Below are 26,989 nucleotides of genomic sequence, written 5' to 3'. Positions count from 1 at the left end.
TGGCCCTGCCCTGTTTAACCCCCATTGCTTATCAGCCTGTGGAGATTTTGTTCACTCCTCTTGTCCATTTTACCATTTTCTTAGGTAAAAAATAATTCATTTCAGGCACATTTAAAAATGGTGAACGTGGCATTCTTTCATCACATATAAAGTCACCTGTCCTTGTATCAGGAGGTAGCAACTGTGTCTGTCCTAAATCTATGTGTTTTTCTGTTCTTTTGTCCTTGGTTCTGCTTCCTTATCCTTTATCTGTTATTGATCTTTCTTCCAATCTGCTTCATTGCTGAATCAGTATTTATCAATTGACTTTTTTTCTCTTCCCTCTTCTTCCTTGATGCCTCCTCTTTTTAAAGTATTTATTTTTATTTTATTTTTATTTTTAAGTCAGAGACCACATTTGTTTGCTTCTGTTCTCTCTGGTTTAGTAATCAGAGCCCAGGATTATACACTTCCCTCTGAGGACCACTTCAGTCGTATCCTGTTGATTGCAATAATGGGTATTTTACTTAGGTTTTAGAGATACTTGATCATTTAAATTTTTTTTCTCTTTGAGTCTTTATTTTGGAGATTTCTGATTTCCAGTTGGAAGTGGAGTATCTGTCCCTGGATTGATGAATTTCAATTATAGGTCATCAATGCAGCCTGAGCTGCTGCAATTGTCCAAACAGTATAGAGTGTTCCTGTTCTCGCTGAAATGGAGCCACTTTGTCATTCTTCACAAGTACTTGAGGGACATTTGGGTGTGGAGCCGTGAGGTCTTTGTTCCCACCTGACCACATTTAGGGTTTTAATTTGTTTGACATCAAGAGATCAGTTCACCTCCCTTCTGTGTTTGTTGTTCTCTGAGTGTTCCCCAGGCTCCTGCTTATTTGTTTGTACACTGGGTTGTCAGCACATGAAACTTGGGTCAGTGGGGCTTTGTGAGTCAAGCCCATCCCCTGCAAAAAGCCATCACCTCTATTCCAGTGAGCAGTTGCCTCTAAAAAGTCAGACTTTTAGCCTTGGCTGGCGTTTCTCAGTAGTTAGAGCACTGACCTGCACACCAAAGGGTTGTGGGTTTGATTCCTGGTCAAGGGCACATACCTACATTGCTGGTTCCATCCCTGTCCCCTGTTGGGGCGCATTCAGGAGGCAACCAATCAATGTGTCTCTCTCACATCAATGTTTCTCTCCCTCCCTCCCTCCCTCCCCTTCCTCTCTCACATCAATGTTTCTCTCCCTCCCTCCCTCCCCTTCCTTTCCTCCCTTCTACTCTTTCTAAAAATCAATGGAAAAAAATATTCTTGGGTGATGATTTAAAAAAAACAGTCAGACTTTTAGATGAATATTACAACTCCACCTTTTGGTTTCATGTTTTGGTCCATCTTTGTGCAGCTGATTCTCTCTCGTCTTTGGATCTGCTTGTTCCAGAATGTCTTCTGTAGGTGCTGTGGCTTTAGTTTTCAAGAAATTAATTGTGAGGCTTACATTTTCAGCCCTTCCTCATACTTTCAGGTTTGGTTTTCCTGTCTTTCTACCTCCTCCTGTAATTGCATATATATGTCTGGCATGTGTTTTCTAGAATTGGTTTTGAAAGGTCTGTGCTAGTTTGCAGCTCACTGGTAGTCATTTTCATGGCTTTAAAGAACATGTTGAAACCTCCCATTTCTGGCTTTTCACCCATAGAAATGAAGTCACATGTCCCTCTTGAAGGAAAGTGGAGGAATGAGCCTCTGCATCTTCTCCCCACACTGGTATCCCATATAGCAGCAGTTGCCAACCAGTGGTCCACGGACCACTGGTGGTCCATGAGGTCCGAAAAGTTGGCGACCGCTGCTATATAATAAAAGCCTAATATGCTAAGTGCCCAACCTACCGTTCGACCTGTTGCTATGACGCACACTGACCACCAGGGGACAGACGCTCCAACCAGTATGTTAGCTTGCTGCTGGGGTCCAGCTGATCAGGACTGGGCAAGATGGGCCGGGCATGCCCTGGGGCCCTCCTGCGGTCCCTCCCTGGTCCCAATCGTGCTGGTGGGGTCCCTTGCTCTGGCCTGTGCCCTTTCACAATCCAGGGCCCCTCAGGGGATGGATGTCAGAGAGCTGGTTTCAGCCCGATCCCAGCAGTCTAGGCCGAGGACTCCAATGGTGCACAAATCCATGCACCGGGTCTCTAGTTTAGTATAAATAAATCAACACTTTTTAAAAATATATATTTTATTGATTTTTTACAGAGAGGAAGGGAGAGGGATAGAGAGTTAGAAACATCCATGAGAGAGAAACATCGATTAGCTGCCTCCTGCACACTCCCTTACTGGGGATGTGCCCGCAACCAAGGTACATGCCCTTGACCGGAATCGAACCTGGGATCCTTGAGTCCGCAGGCTGATGCTCTATCCACTGAGCCAAACCAGTTAGGGCAAATCAACACTTTTTAAAAACATTGTTTTCTCTTCATTAATGAGTTATATATATTTGTATCCTGCTCAGAAACACATGTCCTTGTATCGACTCTGCTGCTTATTATGAGACCTTAAGCAAATGACTAATCTTTGTGCCTCAGTTTCTCATCTGTCAAATTGGGATATTAGCAGCCACTGCAAGGATCCTGTGGGATAAACCATGAGAACTGTCCAGAGCAGTGTGGCACCTGAAGGCCAGCAACCCTTGGCCATGCTCCGCTCGGCATGTCTTGTTGATTCGATGGTGTCTTCACTTCAGGGCTAATGGGATGGGATTGCCTTCCCCAGCCCCACTCATCACGTCCTCCTGATCCCCACATTCGTGTTTGGCCCCTCCCAGCCTGGAGTGTGTCTTAGGGATGATTTCTAGCAAAGGAACATGGTGATGTTTGCCTTGCACAGGACAGTTGGGAGTAGAATTCTTCAGCCACCTGCCTTCCCACCTCCACCTTCTCCTGTATCTTTGTCTGCCTGTGACACTCAGTGAATGCACATGTTCATCTTAACCTGTGCTTTTTCATTCATTTTGGGGGGTTGCCAGTGAGCCCTTGTGGTCTCCAGCTTAGAAATGCTTGGCCAACTATGTCTTTCACTCTAGTTTTGGGGTGATATGCATGTTATAGAAAGAATTTCCTGATTAGAGGAAGGGAGAAATCCAATGTCTCATGTGAACCAATCAGGTGCAAACCTCTCAGTAACACACTTGGAAGTAGTAGTATACTTCTGCAGGAATAATTCAGTTTGTGTTTTTAATATATATTTTTATTGATTTCAGAGAGGGAGAGGGAGAGGAAGATAGAAACATCAATGATGAGAGAGAATCATTGATCGGCTGCCTCCTGCATGCCCCCTACTGGGGGTCAAGCCCACAACCCAGGCATGTGCCCTGACCAGGAATCGAACGCTGACCTGGTTCATAGGTCAGTGCTCAACCACTGAGCTACACTGGCCGGGCTAGTATGTTTTAGTTAGAATACAAATAAGGGATGGGTTATTAAAATGCATAATCGGGGGTGAGGGGCTAATAACTATTAATGGAAGTAGTGAGGGTGGGAGGGTCTGTCCCTATTTTTGTCATTTATAGAAGGGGATATGGGGACTGGGACTTTTTCCAGAAAGGGCAGAGCAGCACCCTGTTGTCTCTGCCAGGCACTTGTGGGGCCCATGTCTTCACCACTGCCAGGCCTTCAGGAGTGGGAGCTGCTCCAGAGGGTGAGGGGCCAGCAGGCAAGTGCAATAGAGGGAAACTGAGGCTCCAGGGTTACTGGCACTTTACCCAAGGTCACCCCTGCCTCACTGGCTGCTCTGCTCTCCTTCCCAGAGCCCAAGTGGGAGTCTAGGACCTTTCGGTACAGATACCTCAAACCTGGCAGACCACAGAATGGATTCCTGGAGACCATAGGAGCCCCTTACTAGTCCCCCACCTGCTGAGGCAGCCCCTCAGCCCCCAGCCCCACCCCCACCGTAATCATGTTGGAAATTTTTTATTAGGAAACAAAATCTAAATGGGATGTATGAATATTCATTAGGATGGGAGATTAATATGCATAATCATGAAAATTAGACAGCAATTAAACACCAGTTCTCTGGGGGAAGTGATTAACACAATGCCACCGAAATAGAAGGATACAATTTGAAGGAAGCAGGGGAGGGCAGGAGGTGGGATGCAGGATTTGGAATGGAGTGCATGGGAAACTCCAACATGTGGGATTGGAGGTAGATTGGGAGTGGGGTTGTGCTGGTACAGGTGACTCCCTCCTCCCGTGTCCCCCTCCCCCCTTCCCTAATTCTGCCAAGTGGACTTATTCATTATACCATTTACAGAGGAGGGGAACTGAGGCACAGAGAGGGAGGGGCCTGGGACTGCTCCCCTTCTACTTGTCCAGGACATATGTCCTGATCCCTGAGGGATGGGGAAGGATGCAGGCCTAGGCTTCTCGCCCCGTGGGGAAGATTCTGGGTCCTGGGTGGGTGCCTAGTGCCTAGGAGAGTGTCCGGGAAGATAAGGGCCCCACCCTGCCCTGCCCCTTGAGGTCAAGGTCCTCTCCCCACTCTCGTTAACCCGGGCTACACCTTGGACCTCTGGCCTCCCAGCCTGGCAGGCAAGTGGCAGGAGCCTCGGTGTTTTGTCCCTAACTGGGATTGGGTTCTACCCCAGAATGGCTGCCAGTCTGCTTAGTGGGTAGTCAGTGACAGCTGCTGCTATTTCAACAAAGGGATGGCCCACCTCCTGAATTAGCAGGGATGGGCAAGGGGAGATTCACACTTTCCCAAGATCCAAGCTGATTACTCATGATCCATTTGCTTATGCCTTTGTGAGCCTTTCTCACATGGTCAAGAGAGACTGAGCCTGACACACAAGCCCCAGCCAGTGTGATCAGGGCTGGGGGAAGGATACTCGGTGTGAGTGCGGGCTCTGCCCAGGGTAGGCATGGTATATAGAGTTTTGATGAATGGGTAGGAGTTTACCAGCAGTGACAGCTGGTGGAATTGTTTATTGAGCTGCAGACCTGAGAATATGCCAAGTGCCAGGGTGTCTTGGGCACTTGACCACTGACAGTGGTTTCAGTACAGGCAGAACTAGAGTTGGGTGAGGTTGGATAGGCTACAGGGCTAGTTTGGATTGGGATGGGCCCAGAAGGCATGCCAAATCGAATGAGGGCTCCTCTCCCGTGAGGTGATGAGGAAGAGAGCTAGAACTGCCTTTAGAGTGGGCCAGGAGTAAGGGTGACCCTCTCTCTCTTCCTGTCCTGCAGGTCTGGAGGACCGGCCCAGCTCAGGCTCTTGGGGCACTGGCGACCAGAACAGCTCCTCCTTCGACCCCAGCCGGGTGAGGAGCTACTGCCGGGCCTGAGACCCTCAGTTTCCCTTTTCCAGGAGAGAGGGACATATGAGGAAACTGAGGCTTAGAGGGGGCAGTTGGACACCAACCTAGTCTGCAGGGACTTTGGGCTTAGATATGTGGGTTAAAGTCATGACTCGGGTACTTAAAAGCATGCCTGCCTCCCAAGCCTGTTTCTCCAGCTGTAAAACGTTGTGCCCCAACACCCCTCATCCCCACCTCTCTCTCTGCAGACCTACGGTGAAAGTGCCCACTTCAGTGAGTCCCATGGCAGCCTCTCTTCATCTACATTCCTGGGAGCGGGACTTGGAGGTGAGTGTCTTTAGAGCACAGCCATTCCCCCACACCCACGTGGGGTCCCTGGGGTGTGGTCAGTGCACTCAGTAGCAACACTTCTGGGACGTTCACCTGGAGCAGAGGGTGCAGGTGGACGTGGCCTAGACATAGAGCTTTCCCCCTGGGCCAGTGGGCCTGACCAGGTGCCCACCAGGAAGTGGACTTGGGCATCCTGGTGACTCAGGAGATCGGAGCCTGCTCTTCCTGACCATGAGAATCGGCTCCGCAGGCCTGTGCTCAAGTTCCACTCACTAGGCCTGGTTGAGGCTGTCTCCTCTTTAGACTCGGCTTCCCCACCCATAGGATAGGGATGTTCACAGAACCTTTCTCGTAGTGGATTATGAGGCTTTGCCCAACATTCCAGGTCCCATGGGCACACACACACACACCCGCCTCCTTATCTTGCAAATAAGCAAACAGGACTAGCAAGAAGGGACCTGTCCAGGGTCTGTGGCTGGTCATGGCTGGCAAGGATTCTGTCCACTGGGACTGTTGGCCTGGACTGTTGTCCTCTGTGCCATCCTTCCCACCAGGGGACCATCCAGGTGCCTTGCTGAGCCCTGGCACCCCCTTTCCTGTTCTGAGGAAGCCTTGGGATGACTATAAAGCTGGCTTCTCTGGGAGGGTTGGGTGCTGTTGCCCTGGGTCAGCTCCCAACTCAGCCTGGGCTATAAGTGGGGTTTTGGTTCACTGCCTAAGAGGTCCTAAGACAGCATCTTTCACACAAAAGTTGGGTGGGATCTGCTCATCTCGGCGCCACTGTTAGCAGTTTATAGTCTAAGGTGGTGCTGGGGGAGTAAATGTGTGGACTGTGGAAGCTTTGATGTGACTGACCATTTGGTGGGGAAACTGAACCCAGAGGCACTTGTATGAACCCTGAGGGGACAGCACTTGCCAGACCCCAAAGGTCCGTGTCCCTTACTGAGCCTGAGAGGGTGCACAGTAGGGTTGGACAGGCGAGTGTGGCCTGAGAAGAATCGTGGCAGGGGGCAGCATCCTTGCACCCTCTTTGCACAGCAAGAGTCTGCACCCATTTCCCAGACCAGGAAGTAAGGCCCAGCCCACGTGGCCCAGGGTAGCCTCTGCACCTGCAGCTGTTCCCCTCTGGTGTTCCTTCCGCCTCTTCCTGGCCCAGGCAGTTCCCACGCTGAGCCTGGTCAGCAGAACCCAGAGGCAGCTGTGTCCCAGGTCCACCACATGTCCTGTGTTCAGTGAGTGCAGCATAAAGCTCAGGCCGAGCCCAGTGGGGAGGTGGGTGCAGCCTTGGCATCCCTGGGCCTGTTTCTCACCCCTGGACTAGGCTGGATGGGGATAGTGTGGCTCACAGGCCTGGTGACAGCCATTGTGGGTGGTGAGGGCCCTGCTCCCGCTCCCCAAGGGGTGGGTTTAGTCTGTTCTTACATGGCCTCCAGCCCAGTCTGGCCCCTGATGAGACCGTGGTGGTTTTATTCTCTGCTGTTTGTCCTTTTCCTACCCTTATGCCCTGATATGCAGGTCCAGCACATAGATTAGGTGCCTGATGTATGCCCATGGGTCTTCTCCCAGAGCCTCAGCTTCTCCTTGCCTCTGTCACCCCACCTCTTTGGAAAACTACATTTGGCACCTGCTCTGTGCAGAGCCTAAACAGTGGCAGCCCCAACTAGCAGGGAAAGTCAAAGGTCTGGGAGGTGAAGCTGCTTCCCCAGGCAGAGCCCAAAACCCTGACTGGGCCTGCCAGCTTTGCTCCCACACCCACCCTGAGAGGAAGGAAGCAATAATGTGCCCTCTCACCCCTGCATTGAGTGTGGGCCTCCTCTAATCTCCAGGTCTTGGTTTGCTTATCCCTAAGATGACCCAAGGTCACCTGCCCTGAGGGGTCACTGGATGTGTGGTGGGAGCATGACCTTCCCCCCCGCCCCCCCGCCCCAGCCAGAGCATCCTTTGCTCTAGTCAAAATTCTACTTTTAAAATAAAGAAAATGAGATTTTTTTTTCCCTACTAGGGGAGAATAATTCAAATTAGCTAGCTGAGCATTCTAATTCCTCACTCATGCTGAGTTTGGCACCCAGGTTAAGCCAAAAACAAATTTAATGTCTCAGCTATTGATTGATTCAGGTACCTGCTTCAGGCAAGGATGGATCCAAGCCTCTGTGTAGTGGCAAGAGTTTGTCCACACTGGTGGCTATCAGGCAGACAGTGTCCCCACAGCCCAAGGTGTCACTTGCCTACACAGGAGAAGGGCTCCTTCTCACCAAATTACTTCAATCAACGTTCCCAGGACATCATGAACTAACTCCTGGCAGGGCCTGGGCACCAAACCTCACAGACTCAAAGCACTACTACCACCACCCCCAACCCCAGCCTGCCCCTGGGATCCCAGCACCCTGGGGAGTTTTATTCTCAATACCTTGAACAAAGGAAATAAGATTCAGAGGTCAGGGGGTTCTGACCTCGGCACTGACCCACCTCAGAGACTTGGTGTGTGTGGTGGACTTGCATGAGCCCCTCTGGGTCATCAGGAAAGGAATGGTATCTATCCAGATCCCTGCTTGTCTGCCAAGCCATGGGAAGACCAGAATCCCACCTGGTTCTCTCAGTGATGTGCACTTGTGGAACCACTGCTGGATGCAGGCATGTGCGGGTGCTTGGGACGTGACCTCCCTGGGTTTGGCTCTGAGTGACCCTTTTTCCTCCCCTCCAGGCAAGGGTGGCGAGCGGAGCACATATACTGCCTTCGGGAGAGATGCAAGTGTTGGGGGCTTGACTCAGGTGAGGTCGTGTCTGTAGGGTGGGGGCTGCTAGAGCCCATTGGCACTCACCTGTCTGCAGAACCCAGAGAATTGGATGGGTGGGACCCCAATTTTCAGACTGAAGTGGCATCGTAGATGGGCAGGGACTGCCAGAGAGGGAGGGAAGCTAGTGGAGGCTACAGTCACCACTTCACCCACCCCTTTCCCACCCATCTTTTAAAATTTTAAACAGATTGGTAGCAATTTCCTCCCCTGATCTGCAGAAGGGTCCCTGGATGAACCAACTACTGGTCATTTTTTCAGCAGCTAAAATAGGAGTGGGCCCTGGGGCCGGCTGAGCTGGCCAGAGTGGATGAATGGAGGGGGAGGCAGAGGAGCCCACAGCCCTATGGCTCCCCAAAGACACCAGGCCAGCCCAGCAGCCTTGGGGTATTGCCCTTTATTCCTCTCAGGGAGCCAACCCCACAAGCCCCCAGCCCTGGGTGAAACTCATGCCCACCCCAGCTGTGAGGCTGACAGCACTGGCTGGCCACAGTGGTCCCTTGTGGCTTTCTGTCCAGGTCACCCCACACACACCTGAGGGTTTCATTCCTGTCCCCTCCTGTGCCTTCTGAATCTCAGAGTGCAGCCATGCCTTACCCCAGGTGGCAACTCTTGTGTGCACGCCAAGCCTGTTCCAAGGTGGCAGCAACCCTGGCTTTTGAGCACCAACTGGGTACCAGGCCCTGTGCCAAGGGCAGAGCTCATAAGCCCCCCATTGATCTCCACGACTCCCCCTGAGCCAATATGCCCATTTTACAGATGGGAAATACCAGACATAGAGCAGCCACTCAGATGGAGCCTCAAATCCCAGTCACTCATACTCCCAAGGGAAGAAAACTCATTTTAAACTAATCATGCAAAGTTAAACTGTCTACCTTTAAAAAAAAAAAAAAGACATGCACAAACTAAATCAGCCAGATTTCACTGATGCCCAGACACACGTCTGCACATTCTGCATCCCAGAATGCAGTTCCTTTTCAGACTTGCTGGCAATTGTTTTTTCTTAAAAGTAATGCTGAGGTGTCAGGAGAGAAATGTCTCAAGCAGGGGTCATTGTCACCCCCTGGACAGCCAGGCTGGGTGCTGGATGCCAGCCTAGCCCCTGGTGATGACCTCCACCCCCCCTTCCCAGGCTGGCTTCCTGCCCAGTGAGCTGGCCCTCAGCAGCCCCGGGCCACTGTCCCCCTCAGGCGTCAAGAGTGGATCCCAATATTACTCTTCCTACCCCAGCCATGCTCGGCGGAGAGCTGCGGACAGCAGCCTTGGTGAGTGGGGCTGCTGGTAGGGCTGGTAGGCCCAGGGGTGGGGGCAGGGAGGGGATCTGTCCCCACTGTGGGCCTCCCAGACTAGGAGATCAGATGGGTAGAAGGATGGATAGTGACCCAAGAAAGAAACAGCGGATTCTTGTTATTTATAGAGGTTCTGTCTTACCGAGTCACCGTGAACACTGATTCCCTGTTTCTGGGGAAATTCGAGGATATGTTCCTGTCAGTCTCTGGTCAACAGATCAACACATAGCCTTGTGCCATGTGTATTTTTGGCTAAAGGCACCTTATTTCACATAAATCATTGATTCATTAACATGGAACTGGCCAGCGGTGCTGTAACTCAAGCTTGAATGTAGCTGATCTAACACATACTTTTCTTTTAAACATTTTTATTGATTTCAGAGAGGAAGGGAGAGGGAGGGAGAGATAGAAACATTACTGACAAGAGAGAATCATTGCTAGGCTACCCCCTACACGCCCCACACAGGGGATCGAGCCCACAACCCAGGTATATGCCCTGACCGGGAATCAAACCATGGCCTCCTGGTTCATAGGTCAGTGCTCAACCACTGGCTGGCTAACGCATTTTTCATGTCCCAGTTTTTGTGCTCAGAGACACTAGCCAGCACCAGGACACCACACATGCATGGGGAGTATTTTAAGCAGCAAAACCACTCACAAAAAGCATGTAAGTCAGGGCTCTCAATAGCCTAAGAGAAGGACCCTGGTTTGTAGTCTGAGGTAGAACTGGAAGACAAAACACCACCTGGTTCCCCCTCATTGGGTACATGCCAGGTAGCCACCCATATTTCCCCACTCTGTGCATGGCTGTGAGTGACCCCTAACACACTGTGTATGATTTGAGGAAACCAACTTCAGCAGATTTGCAATTCTTGGATCTGTGAATAAAGAGGATCGACTATGGGAGTTGGAGTGAGGGTGAAATGGGGGGCAAGGCCCTGGCTCAAGTACCCATTGACTCCCCACTTCTTAGACTCCCTGCTGCAGACCCCTCCCACCCATGATTCTTGCATATTAGTCCCTTGCATGTAGACCCAAGCCCTTATTTAAATTAAAAGGGAAGCTCAAGCCCTAGCTGGTTTGACTCAGTGGTTAGAGCATTGGCATGTGGACTGAAGGGTCTCAGATTTTATTCCAGTCAGGGGCATGTACCTCGGTTGCAGGCTCACTCCTCGGCCCATGTTGGGGTGCGTGTGGGAGGCAACCAGTCAATGTGTCTCACATCGATGTTTCTGTCTCTCTTTCCCTCTCTCTTCCACTTTCTCTAAAAGTCAATGGAAAAATATCCTCAGGTGAGGATTAACAACAAAAACAAAACAAAACATGGGAAGCTCAAGGGTCTCCTCTCCAAGGTGCAGGGGTAGGCTGTCTACTGACACTCCCAATGATAGGCGCACGTGTCCCTGGGCCTTGAAGGACTCTGGCTGGGTGGGGCAGGAGCCAGGCTGAATGGGGGTGGCTCACTCCTTTTACTCCTAACAGATACGCAGCCCAAGAAAGTCCGGAAGGTGCCGCCAGGTCTTCCATCCTCGGTGAGTTGTGAGATGGAGTGAAGACCCCACAGACCACATGCCTCCTGCCCTTCAGGTTTGGGGGCTGTCCCTGCTGGAGGCCACACAATGTGTCATTGGGGGCACTGGGCTGTGCATGCTACTGCAGCCAGGAACATGTAGACCCACATGGCCTCCTGAGTATAGGCATGTGGGTTCTGGGGCAAAACCTCCAGCTATACTGGTCAGTCAGCTAGGCACTTGCCCCCAAGGACTCAGCTCTGACCAGAGACTACTTCCCAGGGGTTTGGGAAGTTCTTCCTGAGGTTTAGTCTTGATCCTCTTTAAGAAATCATGTCCTGTGATGTCTTAGAAAGGGTATGGATGGGGTCCTGGGAGGGGGAGCAGGTGGGGGCACCTGACAGCCAGTTAGGAGGTCTCCTCCTCCTCCCTGTCCACCCAGGTTTGAGCCACCCTGTATCCCCACCTCATTGCCTGGAGGTTGGCAGGGTGCCAGGCTCAACAGATGGTACTGGGCCATTCGAGATTTAATCATGGGAAGAAAAAGCAATTTGTCTGTTTCCTCAGTTTGGCTCTGCACCAGCCTTCAGGAGCCCCTAGGCCCAGGGGTCAGGCAGAGCCCCCACAAGCTGACCTAGGCCATAGGCTTGGGTGTTAGTTGACTTTCCTCAGTTTGGCTCTGCACCAGCCTTCAGGAGCCCTTAGGCCCAGGGGTCAGGCAGAGCCCAAGCTGACCTAGACCATAGGCTTGGGTGTTAGTTGACATTCGACAGCCAGGAGGTACAGTCAGGCTCAGTCTTAAGACTTGACTCCTGGTATCATTTATAATGTCATTGACTCCCCATTTTCCTCACCTAAATCCCCACTCCAATTTCCTGGAGCTGAGAGCTCCCTGGGGCCCACCTCATCCTGCCAGTACTCTGTACCCCTATTTCTAAACTCCAGTGTTGGGGCAGACATTACCACCTGTTGATCCCAGCACTTTCTCCTGGGCCCTGCCTTAGTTTTAGGCAGTACCCAGTGACCAGAGTTGGCACTGATCCTAGAAGACCTTTGCTATCTCTCTGCTCTGGTTACCCTGGGTGGAATGTTAGTCCAGGACCCTGTCTCTGAGGCTTCTGGGTCTTGCATGTTTAGGGCTGAGGCCAAGGGAGGTTCCAGCACTGGGGGAAGAAGGAAGGGCTGGGGGCATCACAGCTGGGCTTTGATCAAAGGTGTGTGCTGGATTAAGGAGGGGAAAGGAATTCTGTGCAGGAGGTCAGCTCAGGGAAATGGGGTGGTGGGGTAGACTGCTGTCAAGTGGAGGACAGGACTGGAGAAGGGGCCAGCCAAGGGGTGGAGGGTAAGTTAGTCCTACCCCTTCTATCTGACCATGTCCACCTACCTTCCCACAGGTGTACCCACCCAGCTCAGGTGATGACTACGGCAGGGATACCACCCCCTACCCATCTGCCAAGACCCCCAGCAGCACCTACCCGGCACCCTTCTACATGGCAGGTATATGGGGGCTCAACCAAGATGGCTGGGACAGGGCCCAGGCCCCTCTGTCTGCTCATTTTACTATCTCCCCCTTTTTGCAGATGGCAGCCTGCACCCCTCAGCCGAGCTCTGGAGCCCCCCAGGGCAGGCGGGTTTCGGGCCCATGCTGGGTGGGAGCTCATCTCCCCTGCCCCTCCCACCAGGTGGCGGCAGCTCCGTGGGCAGTGGTAGTGGCGGTGGGTTTGGCGGCCTGCACCAGCACGAGCGCATGGTAGGCTCCTGGATATGGGGCGGGGGTGTGCATTTGGGTAGAACCCTATCTGACCCCATCTCATCCCCTCTGACCTCATCCCACCACAGGGCTACCAACTGCACAGTGCGGAGGTGAATGGTGGGCTCCCAGCTGTGTCCACTTTCTCAGCCCCCACAGCCACCTATGGCAGCGTTGCCAGCCACACGCCCCCTGTCAGTGGGGCCGAAAGTCTCATGGGTATGACCCCCTCACTCCACCCTGATGTGGCCCTTGTTATTAACAACGCCCTCCCTCTCCTGGGATCAGCTCTGGCTCCTCAGCCCCATGGTCCCATCTCTGATATTTGAAAATGGCTTGTTACTTTGAAACACTTCCCATTTAATTCCCCCTCCTGCCTTTTGTGCTATTGTTACTGTTTTTAATGATACTTATATTTTAAACTACACACACACACACAAAGAAAATGGATCTTTGAGGAATGCATTCCCCCACTTTACATTTGGGAAAACTGTAGCTCAGATTACATTTGGGAAAACTCCAGGGCCCACAGTCTTCCTGTCCCCAGAGCCTCCATGGAGGCAGGTGACGAGACATCAGGCAGAAACCAGATCAAAATCAGGGGCTGCCCAGTCCTGGGCTTGGGCATCCATGCCTAGCAGCTGAGTTTAGAAGGGAACTCCCTGTCAGTTGGGGGATCCAAGCTAAGCCCAGGTACTGGGGCACCAAGTCCCTGAGGTTGGGTCTCACCTCTGTGCACCCACAGGCTCCCGAGGGACCACAGCTGGCAGTTCTGGGGACGCCCTTGGGAAGGCGCTGGCCTGCAAGGGTGGCTGGGCCGTGACTGTGAGAGGCCAGCCCCTGACTGGCTGCCTGGTGGCCCTATCTCTCTTCATCCCCATTGCAGATCTACTCTCCGGATCACTCAAGCAATAACTTCTCGTCTAGCCCTTCGACCCCCGTGGGTTCCCCACAGGGCCTGGCAGGTCTGTACAGGGGGAGGGGAAGGAAGGAGGGGGCTGTGTCTGCTGCCTCCAATCTGGAGCAGGTGGGAAGGGGTCGTCAGGCTGCATACATGAGTTAGGGAGCTAGACACACCACCTGCCTTGGAGTGTATGCTCCTATAGGCATCCAGGGAGGCTTCCAGGAGGAAACTTCCAAGCCAGGATTCTTAGGTCACGGCACAGGCAAAGGCCAGGAGGCAATACCCAGCGATTTGTGTTGGTGAGCCTAAGGGGCACATGAGACACGGTTGGGCCAGGTCAGGGGCGCCCAGAATCAGAGCAGCCGACCTGAGACTCTCACCTGGGTGTTTGTCCACCCAACAGATATTAGTTGGGCACCAACTGTATGCCCCATGCTTCCTCTGCCAAAGGGGTCAGGTCTTCTTGTTCCCCATTCCCTGCAAGGATGTACCTGATGAGCATCGGAGACGGAGGAGGGGGGCAAGGAGGAGTGAGAGCAGATTTCTGAAAGACCTGTGTGGCGTGGCAGGACTGGGAGGAGCTGGCCTCTAGGGCACCTACTGTGTGCCTCTGAGCCAGCATCCTTCCCTGTGGGGGAGGAGGGGTTGTTGATTCTGCATATGGGGAAACTGAGGCTGGGAGATGTGAATCTGTCTGGACCTGGCTGGACTTATGGCCCAGAACAGCTCTATAGAAGTTGGCGCCCCCGTGTGGCCAGCCTGAGTATCACAGATCTCTCAGTTTTCCCATCCCTGCCTCCCAAATTCCTTCTTCCCTCCCTCCCTCTCTGGGTCAGGCTGCACCAGCATCCTGCTTCAAGTCCCCCCCAACCCCCATTCATATGTCTCCTAACCTTCCCAGGGTCGTCGCAGTGGCCCCGAGCAGGAGCCCCCGGTGCCTTATCTCCCAACTATGATGGAGGTCTCCATAGCCTGGTGAGCTTCCTGCTTGTCTGGGGGGAGGATGTGCCTATGTGGGAACACCCTGGGGAGGGGATGGAAGTGTTTGTGGACAAACACAGGATGCATGTGGAGAGCCTATTCCCGGAGCAGGGGAGGCAGCCCACGGGGGGCAGCTCAGCATGTCTGCTGTGGCCATGTTTCATGTGACTTTGAGTTCCATAAGAGCCATTGGGTCTCATGTGACCAGCAGAATTTACATTAGGACCTAGATGTCCTTTTGACAGCAATGAACTTTGTAGTTAATATCTTGGGAATAAGGTCCAGCATTATCTCCATGGCCAGCCCAGGCTCATGTTTCAGGCCAGACCACACAGGGCTGGGTGTGGGTACTGGCAGCCAGGTCACTCACCCCCCACCCTCACAGCAGAACAAGATGGAAGACCACCTGGATGAGGCCATCCACGTGCTCCGTAGCCACGCCGTGGGTACCTCGGGTGACGTGCACGGGTTACTGCCCAGCCATGGAACACTGGCCTCAGGCTTTGCCGGCCCTATCATGCCACTGGGTGGGCGACACACCAGCTTGGTAAGTGCTGGACAGGGAGGGGTGAGGTGGGCAGTTGGTGGGAGCCTGGCCAGCCCTGAGTCACCCACTCCTGGTCTACAGGTTGGAGGCAGCCATTCCGAGGATGGCCTCTCAGGCAGTGGCAGCCTCATGCACAACCATGTGGCCCTCCCCAACCAGCCCAGCGCCCTCCCCGACCTCTCTCGGCCACCTGACTCCTACAGTGGTAAGTCCCAGCATCGCGCCTGGGCAGGGCAGCCAGCACCTCAGAGTCATCTGTGCTCTGGCTTCTTCTATGATGCTCAGTCACTGGGCATCACTTCCTCTGGAAAACAGGGGTGGCAGAGAGGGTTTGTGACAGACTGCAACAGCCAGGCTGGGCTGAGTGTTTATTCTCTGCTGGGCTTGGGACTATCCCGCCTCCATTTCCAGTTGAGGAACCTGAGGCACAATGGGAACTGGGAAAGTTTTATGAGTGGAGGCCAGGCAGGTGTGGTTACTGTCAGGCACCTGGAGTCCTAGAAAGGGGGGCAAAGTCACCGCCCATCTTCCAGAAGCAAGGTGGAGCCCAGTAGTCTTGGCATTGGCACTGGCGATGCTGTAGCCACCAGGGCCCCTGCCTTTTTATTGACTCACAGTGTAGTGAACTGAGCTCACCCAACAGGCACATATTCAGTGCCAAGTGTCTGGTGTTTCTCTAGGCTCTGGGGAATAAAACAGCAAATCCAACAGAGAAAGCCACCCCCCACACACACAACCCTGGGGGGAGGACACAGATGAGTATGAGAAAATGGGGAGGGGATGCAGGTGGGTTGTAGGTTTTTTAATTTTGTTTTAATATTTTTTTATTGATTTTTAGAGAGGGAGAGAGAAACACATTGACATGAGAGCCAATCATTGATCGGCTGCCCCCTGCATGCCCACTACCGGGGATTGAGCCCAAAACCTGGGCATGTGCTCTTGACGTGGAATTGAACCAGCAATCTTTTGGTGCGTGGGACAATGCCAAACCAACTGAGCCACACCAGTCAGGGCTGGATTGTAGTTTTAAAGATAATGGGGGTAGCAGGGTTGTGACATGTGAGCAGAATCAGGGAGGAGCAAAAGCAGGGGAGGCCTGGAGCAGAGAGGGGACAGGGGAAGGTCATGTGGGACCTTAGGCCACACAGAAGTGTTGGGCTTTTATTCTGAGAGAGATTGGATCCCTGGAGGGCTCTGAGCAGAGGAGGGACAGGACCAGACTGGGATACCCTTTGGTTGCTTCGGGGAGGACAGGCTGGGGAAAGGCTAAGGCAGGATCTCACTCGGGTGCTCACTGGTGCCCTTTGGTGGCTGCTGCTGGGAGGACAGACTACAGGGACAACAGTGGGAGCCAGGGACCAGGGAGGAGAGTTGTGATGGTCTAGGAGGAATAGTGGGGGCAGGTGCTGGGCCTGGCCAGGGCGAAGTGGATGGATTTTGGGTATTCTGAAGGCAGAGTCCACAGGACTTGCTGATGTGGAGGTGATGATGGGAGTTGGGTCTGGAGTTTAGAGTGAGGCCTGGGTGTCATCGCATATGATGGAGTTCAAAGGCAAGAGCCTAGATGGGGCGATAGGCAATGTGTAGACAGAGCAGAGCCCGGCCTGAGCGTCAGGCCAGATGGGGACAGGCAGCTGAGAGAAGTGAAGGAGGGTAGACTGTGTCAGACACCAGAGTGAGGACTAAGGCTACACTAACTAGGGGTCAGTGACCTGGGCAGGGGCAGCACCAGTGGAATGCTGGGGCGTCGCTGTCCAGGGACAGGAGTGGGAGGGGGCGAGGTCTAGAGGATTTCTTTCAAGACTGAATAGGCAATGTGTTTGAAGGTCCTGGGGCCAGTAAGGGGAGGCCCTTGGTAAGCAGGACAGGTGTCCGTTTGGTAGGAGGTCTTCACAGAAGAGGAGGGAGGAATGTGACAGGACTCAGAAGCACCCACCAGAGGTCAGGGGCCTGGGTCTCATTATGGCCAGTTCCAGGATCAGTCGATGCTGGTGCTGCTGTAGCGGGGGAGATCGAGGCCCAGTGAAGGTCCAGGGATCCCCCACCAGGCAGTGGCCAATCCCTGATTTCCACCTACCCCACCCTTATATCAACCTAATGAAAAATATACATCATGCGACACTAGTATGATGTTGGTATGTGACAAGACTGCCTAACATACCAAGCACCCTGGGAACCACCATGCAACCCAAATTATAAAAAGCAGGGTCTCTCATGCCTGCCTGGGGACCCTCCCCATCCTGTCCCACCCCAAAGCCAGCCTGGCTTTTAGAGAAAAAGTCAATGCTTTCATGTTTAACTTTGTCACTCCATACCCAGAGTTTCACCCAGGAGGCACCTGGCAGTGTTGGAACATCTGTGGTTCTCACGACGGGGGGTGCTCCCTTGCATTGAGTGGATGGGGGCCAAGGATACTGCTCACCACCCCACAATGCCCAGGACTGCCCCACAGAGAATGACCCAGCCTCAGTGTCCACAGTGCTGAGGGGGAACCCTAAGCTTTTATGCGCAGATTCTTTCCCCTTCCCCTTGGCTCATCCATTGAAGAACTCTGAGCTATTTCCTATGGTCGGCATTTTGCCATTTGCACCTTAGTGTAGTTAAGTTCAGTGTAACTGTTTCCCCAGAAACCATATATTTTGTTTACATGGTTTTTGAACTTTCAAAAATCAGCATCCTGCAAATGTTCCTTTGCATCTGCTTGCTTGCTCATGCTGTCTGTGAGGTCTGCCACCCTGCAAGTGGCTAAGGATGGGCCCAGGCCGACCTAGGACGATAGGTCACTTCCCACTCTGCTTCCATCAGGTGCTTTCTGGAACATGTCTCCTGGTGCACATGTGCAAGAACTTCTCAGGTGTGGTTCCAAGTGTGGAATTTCTGGGTATGCACATGTCTGTCCACCTATTCCAGACAATGCCCAGTTGTTTTCCAAAGTGGCTGTACCAATATGCTGTCAGAAGCAGTACTTAGAATTGTCAGGTCTCTCTATTCTGCTTAGTGTGTGTGATATGTAGCTCATAGTCCTCAAAAATTTTTTTTTATTATTGATGTTCTGGGGGTGGAGTGAGGAGATGGAAAAATATTGATTTGTTGTTCCACTTATAAATTCATTAATTGGTTGGTTTTTGTATGTTCCCTGACTGGGGATTGAACCCAAAAGCCTTGGCATATCAGGACGACATTCTAACCAACTGAACTACCCAACCAGGGCCTCATTCGAAATTTCTTAACTTCTTGATGTGATAATGCAGGTTCTATATAGCCACATCCGTTTCTGTGTCTATGAAACACCTGCTCCATGCTTTGCCTGTTTCCCTGTTGAGGAATCTGTTTTTCCTATTGATTTGTAGGAGTCCGTTATATATTGTGGAGATCTAGTCTTTGCTGATTTATACGTGACAAGTATTTTTATCAAGATATCATAAAATATCTCATTTTCTTAGATATCCTAGTGATCTGAAATTCTCAGTTATAGTACAACAGTCAAATTTATTGATTTCTTTTGGAAACAGTTTTTCAGTGCAGCAGTCGCCAACCTTTCGGACCTCATGGACCACCAGTTGGCGACTGCTCCTTTAGTGTTTACAAATTCTTTCTCTGCCCCTAGACCACATTAAAACTCCCATGCACTTCCTTCTAAAGGTTTCCTTTAATTTTGTCTGTAATTAGGTGCCTGTAGTGGTGTAAGGTAGATGGTTTGTCCCCCACTTTGCACATGAAGGCCAGGAGAGCTCTCACCCCTCATAAGAGGACTTGCCAAGTGGCCCTGGAGGTGGCAGTACCCTAACCCTCAGCCTCTTGCAGGACTTGGTCACAGGGGCACCGCCTCAGGTACCAGTGAGATCAAGCGGGAGGAGAAGGAAGATGAGGAGAATGTGTCGGTGGCTGACAACTCAGAGGAGGAGAAGAAGGAGCTGAAGGCCCCCAGGATCCGGACCAGGTGCCAGCCCCTCCTCGGTCCCTACCCCACCTATCAGGACTCAAGCATACGCACACAGTGCTCACACCAGTGGCGTTCACACCGCGAGGCATCCGGCGGGCCCTGCGCCTGTTCCCCGTCTCACTGTCTCCCTCTGGCCCCCCGGCCTCCCCCACCCCCGTAGCCCGGAGGAGGACGAGGACGACCTTCTCCCCCCAGAGCAGAAGGCTGAGCGGGAGAAGGAGCGCCGGGTGGCCAATAACGCACGAGAGCGGCTGCGGGTCCGAGACATCAATGAGGCCTTTAAGGAGCTGGGGCGCATGTGCCAGCTGCACCTCAACAGTGAGAAGCCCCAGACCAAACTGCTCATCCTGCACCAGGCCGTGTCGGTCATCCTGAATCTGGAGCAGCAGGTGCGAGGTCAGTGGGGGCGCCGCTCCCCTCCCGTCGCCTCTGCCCGCGCTCTCTCCTTCCCCCTCCTAGAGCCCGCCTCTCCTGCAGTGACTGCCTCCTGCAGTGATCATCCTCTTCCAAGTCACTGTCTCACACCCCCCGCGCCCCAGTGACCGTCCTCCCACCCTGAACCAGCTGCCTTCTGCCTGGCCTGGCCCCAGTGTCCCCTCTGGAATGGGAGGATGAGACTCTGGACCCCTAATCCTACGGACCTTGGCACTTTGGCTCTAGGGACCCCTGCCCTTCCACCTCTGGAAAGCCCCAGAGCCTAGCCAGCAATGGCCTGTGGTCCCCTTGGGCCCAGAGGCTGTCACTGTCACTCTGAGCAGACACCTCGTAGGACCCCATCAAACCCCATCTGCAGATGGGGTTTAACCCCCTTTCCCAGGGCTGGGTGAGGATCTGGAAATCGCCCTGTCCCATCCCCCCTCCCACCCCACCCCAGGTGAATCCCTACTCCCACCAGCTGCTTCCTTAACTCCTCCCCGTCCTGCGCACCCATTAACCCTTTTTCTCCTGCAGCACTGTCGCTTGTACTGGAGCTGGGGCTCTGGCCCACCCTGCACTGTCCCCTCAGCTCTCAGGTTTCCGCATCTGCACTTGGTGTGGGCATCATGCCGTGTGTGTCCCCTGCATCCTCTTCTCTGCTCTCTGACTTCTGCGCTCTTCCCCCACCCAGCCTGTCCGTCTCTGCTTCCACCGGCAGCCCCTCCTTACCTCGCACTTGCTGCCCAAGCACCGGATGGCTAGTAGCAACCTCAGGCCCTTTCTTCCCTCAAAGCCACCTATGGAGACTTGAGGGATGAAAGGGGACCGAGGAGCACCAGCCTCTGGGCCTGGCTGTCAGTTTGGTCTGCGCGCTTGTCCTGGGCTCCGGGGCCAGCAGGCAGGGTGAGGGCAACAGCCCCCCCAGCACAGGAGCAGGACAGGGCACCGGAGGTCCAGGTTCCTGCACCTCGGGCACACACCATGTGCCAGGCCTTCATTTGTCTTCAGCTGAGTGTGGCAGGTGTCCTGATTTCAGTTAGCCCCAGTCCTACCCAGAAAGAAACAGGCACGGAGTGAGGTCACTTAGCCAAAGCCACATGGCCACCAGCTCCTCGGGCCTGGGCTGAGTGTAGACCACTGGGTGGGCAGGTGTCTATGCTCCCATTCTAGATTCTTATGTGGGCAATGGGCTCAACTCGGTGCCTGGCACACACAGTGCTCCATAAATTGGAGCCACCACTGAGGCCCTAAGAGCGGAGGCCCCAGGCCCAGGGAGCTAACTCTCCCACCCAGAGTCGGACCTATGGGCAGGGTTCATGGTGGGCACTCCAGGGCCAGCTGTCAGGGCAGCCAGAGTCTAGTGTGGGGGTCTTGGAGGGTGTGAACTGGTTGGCTCCTTGTGGGACTGAGTGTCCTGAACCATTCCCCAGCCCTAGAGGTCTCCCCAGGCCTTTGCCTACTGTAGCAGTCTCCTGATTCCCTCCCACCCGGCTTGTCAAGCCAGGCAGAACCAGCCCTCCCTCACCCAGGAGGTGACTGCTCTGAATGGGGAAGGTCGTCATCCCAGGAGGGGCACCTGGCCTATCGTGGGGTATGTGGGATGGGCAAGCGATAGAAGGAAATCAAGGCCCACCTCCATTCCCATGGAGCCTCCTGGGGACAGTTGGGCTTTGGCCATGTCTCTTGAACATGACCCCACACACATAGCCTTGCCTGGAACTGGTCACAGGCACACTGCTTATGGTTTCCAGTCCAGAAACACATTTTCATGGACATAAGCATGCACACACCAGGCACACCCACTTACCCTATGGTGTCCACCCACAACACAAGCCACAGACCTGCCCCTGCACTGCTGTGTACACACACCCCCCCACACACACACACACACAGAGCCAATGGGTGCCCTCTCCACAACCTGGCCCTGCTCACCCACCCGCCCACTGTTCAGCCAACCCCTGCCCCCGCACATAACTAACAGAGGCCCTGGTGCTGTGACCCAGCAGTACGGAGGAGGTGCTGTCCCTGGAAGAGAAAGACCTGAGGGACCGGGAGAGGCGTATGGCCAATAACGCGCGGGAGCGGGTGCGTGTGCGGGACATTAACGAGGCCTTCCGGGAGCTGGGGCGCATGTGCCAGATGCACCTCAAGTCGGACAAGGCGCAGACCAAACTGCTCATCCTGCAGCAGGCCGTGCAGGTCATCCTGGGCCTGGAGCAGCAGGTGCGAGGTAGGCGCCCAGGCTAGGAGTCCCCACCCTACCCCCTTCCCGCCTGCATGCCAACGGTGCTTCACTGGAGACAGGTGTGCACTAGCTCCTGGGCTCCGTCCACATCTCAGACTGATGTCCCCCAGAACACCCAACCTGTTCTTTATAATTCACAATGCCCCAGCCCTGTACGGCCTTCTCAGGGAATGGGAGGACAAGTCAAGAAATGGAGGCAGCCACATATGTGAGGGCCTTTGCCTCTCCCTCTGGCGCTCTGCCATGCTCCCCACGCCCCTGCCACCTCATGTTCTCCCTCTCTGGCGATCATCTCCCACAGTGCTCTCCCTCTACCACCAGAACGTAACCTCAACCCCAAAGCAGCGTGCTTGAAGCGACGAGAAGAGGAGAAGGTGTCAGGCGTGGTTGGAGACCCCCAGATGGTGCTTTCAGCAGCCCACCCGGGCCTGAGTGAGGCCCACAACCCTGCTGGGCACATGTGAAAGGTACGCCTCCGTGGGATAAGTGACCTGACCTCAGTCTAACCTGGAATGGTCACACAGCGTGTCGGGTCCATCCTCAACGTGGGCTGGCCAGTCCACACCTCACATACACCTGTGGTCAGCGTTGAGCCAACACCAGCCTAAGGAGGCTTCAAGAGATGGGGGCCCTAGAGGTGACAGTGGGGTCCAGGAGCCTCCTGGGGACCCTGCTGTCCCCACCCCCAGGCCTCAGCTACCCCCACATGCTGGGACTTGCCTGATGGATCCTGAAATTGCATCTCAGCCTTGCTACACAAGCCCTGGCTGGAAGGAGCTTTCTTTTTTTCTTTTTTGGTAAAAACTGGAACACAAACAAGAAATATACACTTCATCAGAAAAAAAATGCCTTAAGTATAAAACATGGAAAAGTTAAAACATATCACTTGTTGGAGAGAGACGCTGTGAAAAACTGGCTTGTTCTTCAGAAGCCACCAGCAAATTGTGCCTATGCCTGATTTTTTTTTTTTTTAAGGAAAATAAAAACGCTAGTTATGAAATTTTTTTTTAATGTAGAAGAAAATTAGCAAGGAGGATGCCTTTGTTTTTTTTTGCATATGTTTTGTAAGCAACAAATGTTTTGTATAAAAGTTTTGTGTCTCTTGTATTTCTGCTGCTGTTTCTAGAACTGAGCATTACATTTCATGATCAACCAGATTAAAAGTTATATTTAAAAGACCCCACTGTAAACCTAAGGTCCCCCTCCCCTGTCCCGGGAGCCCAGCCATGGGCCACAGGGAGAACAGGTATTGGTGGGTCTCATTTCTTTAGATGTTTGGGTTTTGCTTTCTTGCTTTGGAGTAAAGTGGGCCTTTCCCGATGGGGGCCTCCACACCCCATCCTCTCTCCCTCCAGGAGAGAGACACTGGTCTCCCAGGAGGGGCAGAGGCACAACTGAGGCGCTACCCTCCCAGGTGAAAATGCCAAAGGTCCTCCTTCAAGTGTCACTCTGGACCCCAGGCACCTCCCCACATCTTCCCTGGAGCCCACAGTCCTCCAAAGTGGGGAGTTTTGTTACCCACATTCCAGGGCAGGGGGACTGCACTGTTGGAGCACGATGCTGTGGGTCTTCCCAGACTCCGTGTCCTTCATTCCTTTGACCTGGGGACCCAAGCCCATCTCTGCACTCTGGCAGTGGGGCAGTAGCTCGAGGCCAGCCTAGAAAACTCACACCCCCTGCCCACCCCACCAAGTGGCTGTCCTGGTGTGGAGGGGCCAAAAATAGGCATGGACAGAGCAGGGAGAAGGTACAGGGTCCTTATGCCCAGAAAAACCCCAAGGCTATGCACCTGCCGAAATTACTGTCCAGCTGCAAAACCAGGGGGGCCCCTCAGGCTTGTGTGCCTGGTGTTCCAGGTCTCCCCAAGTGCCCTCTGGTCTTCCATGTCACGAGGAGGACTATGTCATCCCACGCTGCCCAGACTGTCCCATGTTTACATTGACCATCTGCATCCCTGGATCCCCTGCAGTTCCCAGGGAAACTGGAATGGCTGGTCACCCTACATGTCACCCAGGTATAGGCTCAGGCCTACTGGGGTCTTGGTTTCCTTACCTTTATCCCCCTCCTCCAAAAAAAAGAAGACTTAAGGACCCCCAGGCTGGCTGCATTCACCCCACCAATATCAGTCTTTCCCCAAGACTCCACCCCTCACTCCCCAACTTCTAGGGCCAGCTGACCCCCACCCCCACAAATATAACACCCCGAGGCTGGGAGCAAAGTGCCCTGCAGGAAGCTCCAGGGAGTCCCATGGCCAGCACCAGGCAGGACATTGGGCTTGAGGCTGGGGCCACCTCCTGACCCCTGACATCACCTAGGTCCTCCCCTGGGGTCTTCCTTCCAAAGCCCATCAGGACAGCAAAGAGCCATCAGCGTGCAGGGTGGGGGTGGACTCTGCCTGGTGACTCCCCTGGTCTATTGGTTCCTGTCTCTTGGGGAACCTGCCTCGGTTTCCCTCTTATTCTGCTTTTGGTCTTGCCCCTTGATCCAGTCAGGCAGGAGCTGAGGGCCCTAGTCCCCTGGAGGTCTGCAGACTTTTGAGCTGCGGCTTACACGTAGAATTTAAATTACGTAAAATGAGATTAACCCAGTAGGGGAAGAAGTAGCACTGGGGGAGGGGAAAACCACAGTTAAAGGGGATTGTGCTCTGAGTGCCTCAAAATAACTGTTTTGTTTTTGTTTAAATTTTTTTTTTAAGAAAAATAATTTTATACAAGTGTCCACACAGCTGGCTGGATTCTTTGGAAGTTTTAAATGACCCCCTTTAAAGTCAATATGGAGACCTGTCCTGTACATAACAGCACTGTAGCAATAAATGTGACATATGACAATGCTCAGCTGTCTCCCAATTTCTCAGCAGCTGTGTGCTTAAGCAGTGAAGGGGGGGCTGGCAGGAAAGTGGGAACCTGCAACCAAGGTATGTGCTCTTGTCCAGGAATCTAACCCTCAACCCTTTGGTCTGCAGGCTGGCACTCTAACCACTGAGCAAAACCGGCCAGGGTACTCACTGCCTATTGATTTTTTAAATAAATAATGCAATACACCCAAACCCATGGAATTGTGTGCATTAAATGGGTGAATGGCACGGTATGTGAATTATATTTCAACAGAAGTGTTTAAAAATACATCTTAGCCCAGCTGGTGTTGCTCAATGATTGGGTGTCAACCCATGAACCAGGAGGTCAGGGTACCATTTCTGGTCAGGGCACATGCCTCGGTTGTGGGCTCCGTCCCCAGTAGGGGGCATGCAGGAGGCAGCTGATAGATGATTCTCATTGATGTTTCTATCTCCCTCCCCTTCCTCTTGGAATTGTGTGCATTAAATGGGTGAATGGCACGGTATGTGAATTATATTTCAACAGAAGTGTTTAAAAATACATCTTAGCCCAGCTGGTGTTGCTCAATGATTGGGTGTCAACCCATGAACCAGGAGGTCAGGGTACCATTTCTGGTCAGGGCACATGCCTCGGTTGTGGGCTCCGTCCCCAGTAGGGGGCATGCAGGAGGCAGCTGATAGATGATTCTCATTGATGTTTCTATCTCCCTCTCCCTTCCTCTCTCTGAAATCAATAAAAACATTTTTTTAAAAATACATCTTAAAGGTGCCTAAATTCTCACCAAGTGAGGCGTTCCTTCTCAGTCCCAGCAAAGGTTGGCTCCATGGAAATTTCTGGAAGGAGCGTCTGCTTAGCTCAGAGAAATCCTGTGGGCAGGGGATGGGGTACAGGGAAACAGAAGGATGGGTATGTCCATGTCTCGACAGTAGTGATGTCAGTGTGTGGTTCACTAGATGCCAGTTCTCAGGAGGCAGCCACGCAGGGCCAGGGCCTGACGAGAACCCGCTGAGTCTGGCCGCCTGGAGCAGCCCTGTCACTCGGGCCAGGAGGAAAGGGACGTGCCAGACTAACCCTTTGAGTGCCAACCAGTATCCTAGGAACTGTGCTAAAATTGCCAAGGCATTTTTGCTGATTTTACAGCAGTTTAGGGAAAAAATTATGAATCGCAAGTAAATGAAGTTACATATTCAAAAACTTAAGGAAACCTTTTGAGCTCGGCATGTCAGCATTTTGAAAAACCCTAACTTAACTCTGGTGCCGTGTCACATACAGAAATTTTTTGATATTTGCAACCATAGTAAAACAAAGACATATTTTTGATATTTATTTTATATATTTAAATGCCATTTAACAAAGAAAAATCAACCAAAAAAATGAGTTCGCGTGTCATAGGTTCGCCATTACTGCTTTACTACATTGACATATTTAGCAATATCATCATCACTAATAAAAGCAGACTTAGAACTGGACGTCACTTCGAAGCTTTGATAGCGCTCCCGGCACTTTTGGCGAAAGACAGGAGGAGCGCGATCGCGCTCCCCAGCACTCTAGGGGCTAAGATAGGGAGACCCATCCCACTCGATGGTGGGTGTCCTCAGAGGTCATACTGTGCTGCAGCAGCTGATGGTAGCACATGAGCAGGGCCTTACAGGCAGACCTTGGAAATATGGTGGGTTCAGTTCCAGACCACCGCAAGGAAGCAAGCTATAACCATTTTGCTGGTGGAGGGTCTTGCCTTCAATTTGTACCCAGTCTGGTGGCTACATGCCCTTCTGAGATGCAGAAGCCTCTGAAGCCCCGCAGAGCCTGCCCAGAGATCAAGAAGACATGGGATGATGTGAGCACCACTGAGAAAGGAAGAGTCCTGTGGACACCTAATGAAGGCCCATCAGGAATGCCGAGAACTCTGGGGTTTCAGAGAGGAAATGCTGGTATGCTCTGTGAATGAATGATTCCCTGGAAAATGGAGATGATTTCCCAGAGGAAATGACCAGGAGTAAATTCAACATAAAATAAATGCTAAGAAAAGAAGAAGATGCCCTGACCGGTGTGGCTCAGTGGATGGAGCATCGGGCTGCAGACTGAAGGGTCCCAGGTTCGATTCCGGTCAAGGGCATGTACCTCAGTTGCAGGCACATCCCCAGTGGGGGGTGTGCAGGAGGCAGCTGATTGATGT

General features: G+C 52.9%; 1 protein-coding gene across 8 annotated transcripts in view; it reads left to right on the top strand.

The window, feature by feature from the left end:
• The window catches only part of TCF3 (transcription factor 3), a 33,865-nt gene extending 10,616 nt beyond the window's left edge, over window positions 1–23,249 (top strand). The window contains exons 3-18 of one of the 8 annotated variants that reach the window (XM_014540130.1): window positions 5,200–5,273; window positions 5,519–5,597; window positions 8,302–8,369; window positions 9,525–9,657; window positions 11,164–11,213; window positions 12,587–12,689; window positions 12,773–12,942; window positions 13,032–13,161; window positions 13,688–13,745; window positions 13,828–13,907; window positions 14,748–14,821; window positions 15,213–15,374; window positions 15,456–15,579; window positions 19,179–19,314; window positions 21,741–21,964; window positions 22,301–23,249. In XM_014540130.1, coding sequence (XP_014395616.1) covers window positions 5,200–5,273; window positions 5,519–5,597; window positions 8,302–8,369; window positions 9,525–9,657; window positions 11,164–11,213; window positions 12,587–12,689; window positions 12,773–12,942; window positions 13,032–13,161; window positions 13,688–13,745; window positions 13,828–13,907; window positions 14,748–14,821; window positions 15,213–15,374; window positions 15,456–15,579; window positions 19,179–19,314; window positions 21,741–21,964; window positions 22,301–22,443 — 1,808 coding nt within the window. In that variant the 3' untranslated portion in view covers window positions 22,444–23,249. Of the gene's footprint in view, window positions 1–5,199; window positions 5,274–5,518; window positions 5,598–8,301; window positions 8,370–9,524; window positions 9,658–11,163; window positions 11,214–12,586; window positions 12,690–12,772; window positions 12,943–13,031; window positions 13,162–13,687; window positions 13,746–13,827; window positions 13,908–14,747; window positions 14,822–15,212; window positions 15,375–15,455; window positions 15,580–19,178; window positions 19,315–19,477; window positions 19,714–21,737; window positions 21,965–22,300 lie in introns of those variants that run through there. The other 7 variants (XM_014540129.1, XM_014540132.1, XM_014540128.1 and 4 more) reach the window with 7 other exon arrangements.
• Window positions 23,250–26,989: the final 3,740 nt, after the last annotated feature.

Source organism: Myotis brandtii, unplaced genomic scaffold, assembly GCF_000412655.1.
Source record: "Myotis brandtii unplaced genomic scaffold, ASM41265v1 scaffold236, whole genome shotgun sequence".
Lineage (NCBI taxonomy): Eukaryota > Metazoa > Chordata > Mammalia > Chiroptera > Vespertilionidae > Myotis > Myotis brandtii.
Note: the sequence above shows the minus strand (reverse complement) of the source record. Positions and strands in the feature narration are given on the sequence as shown.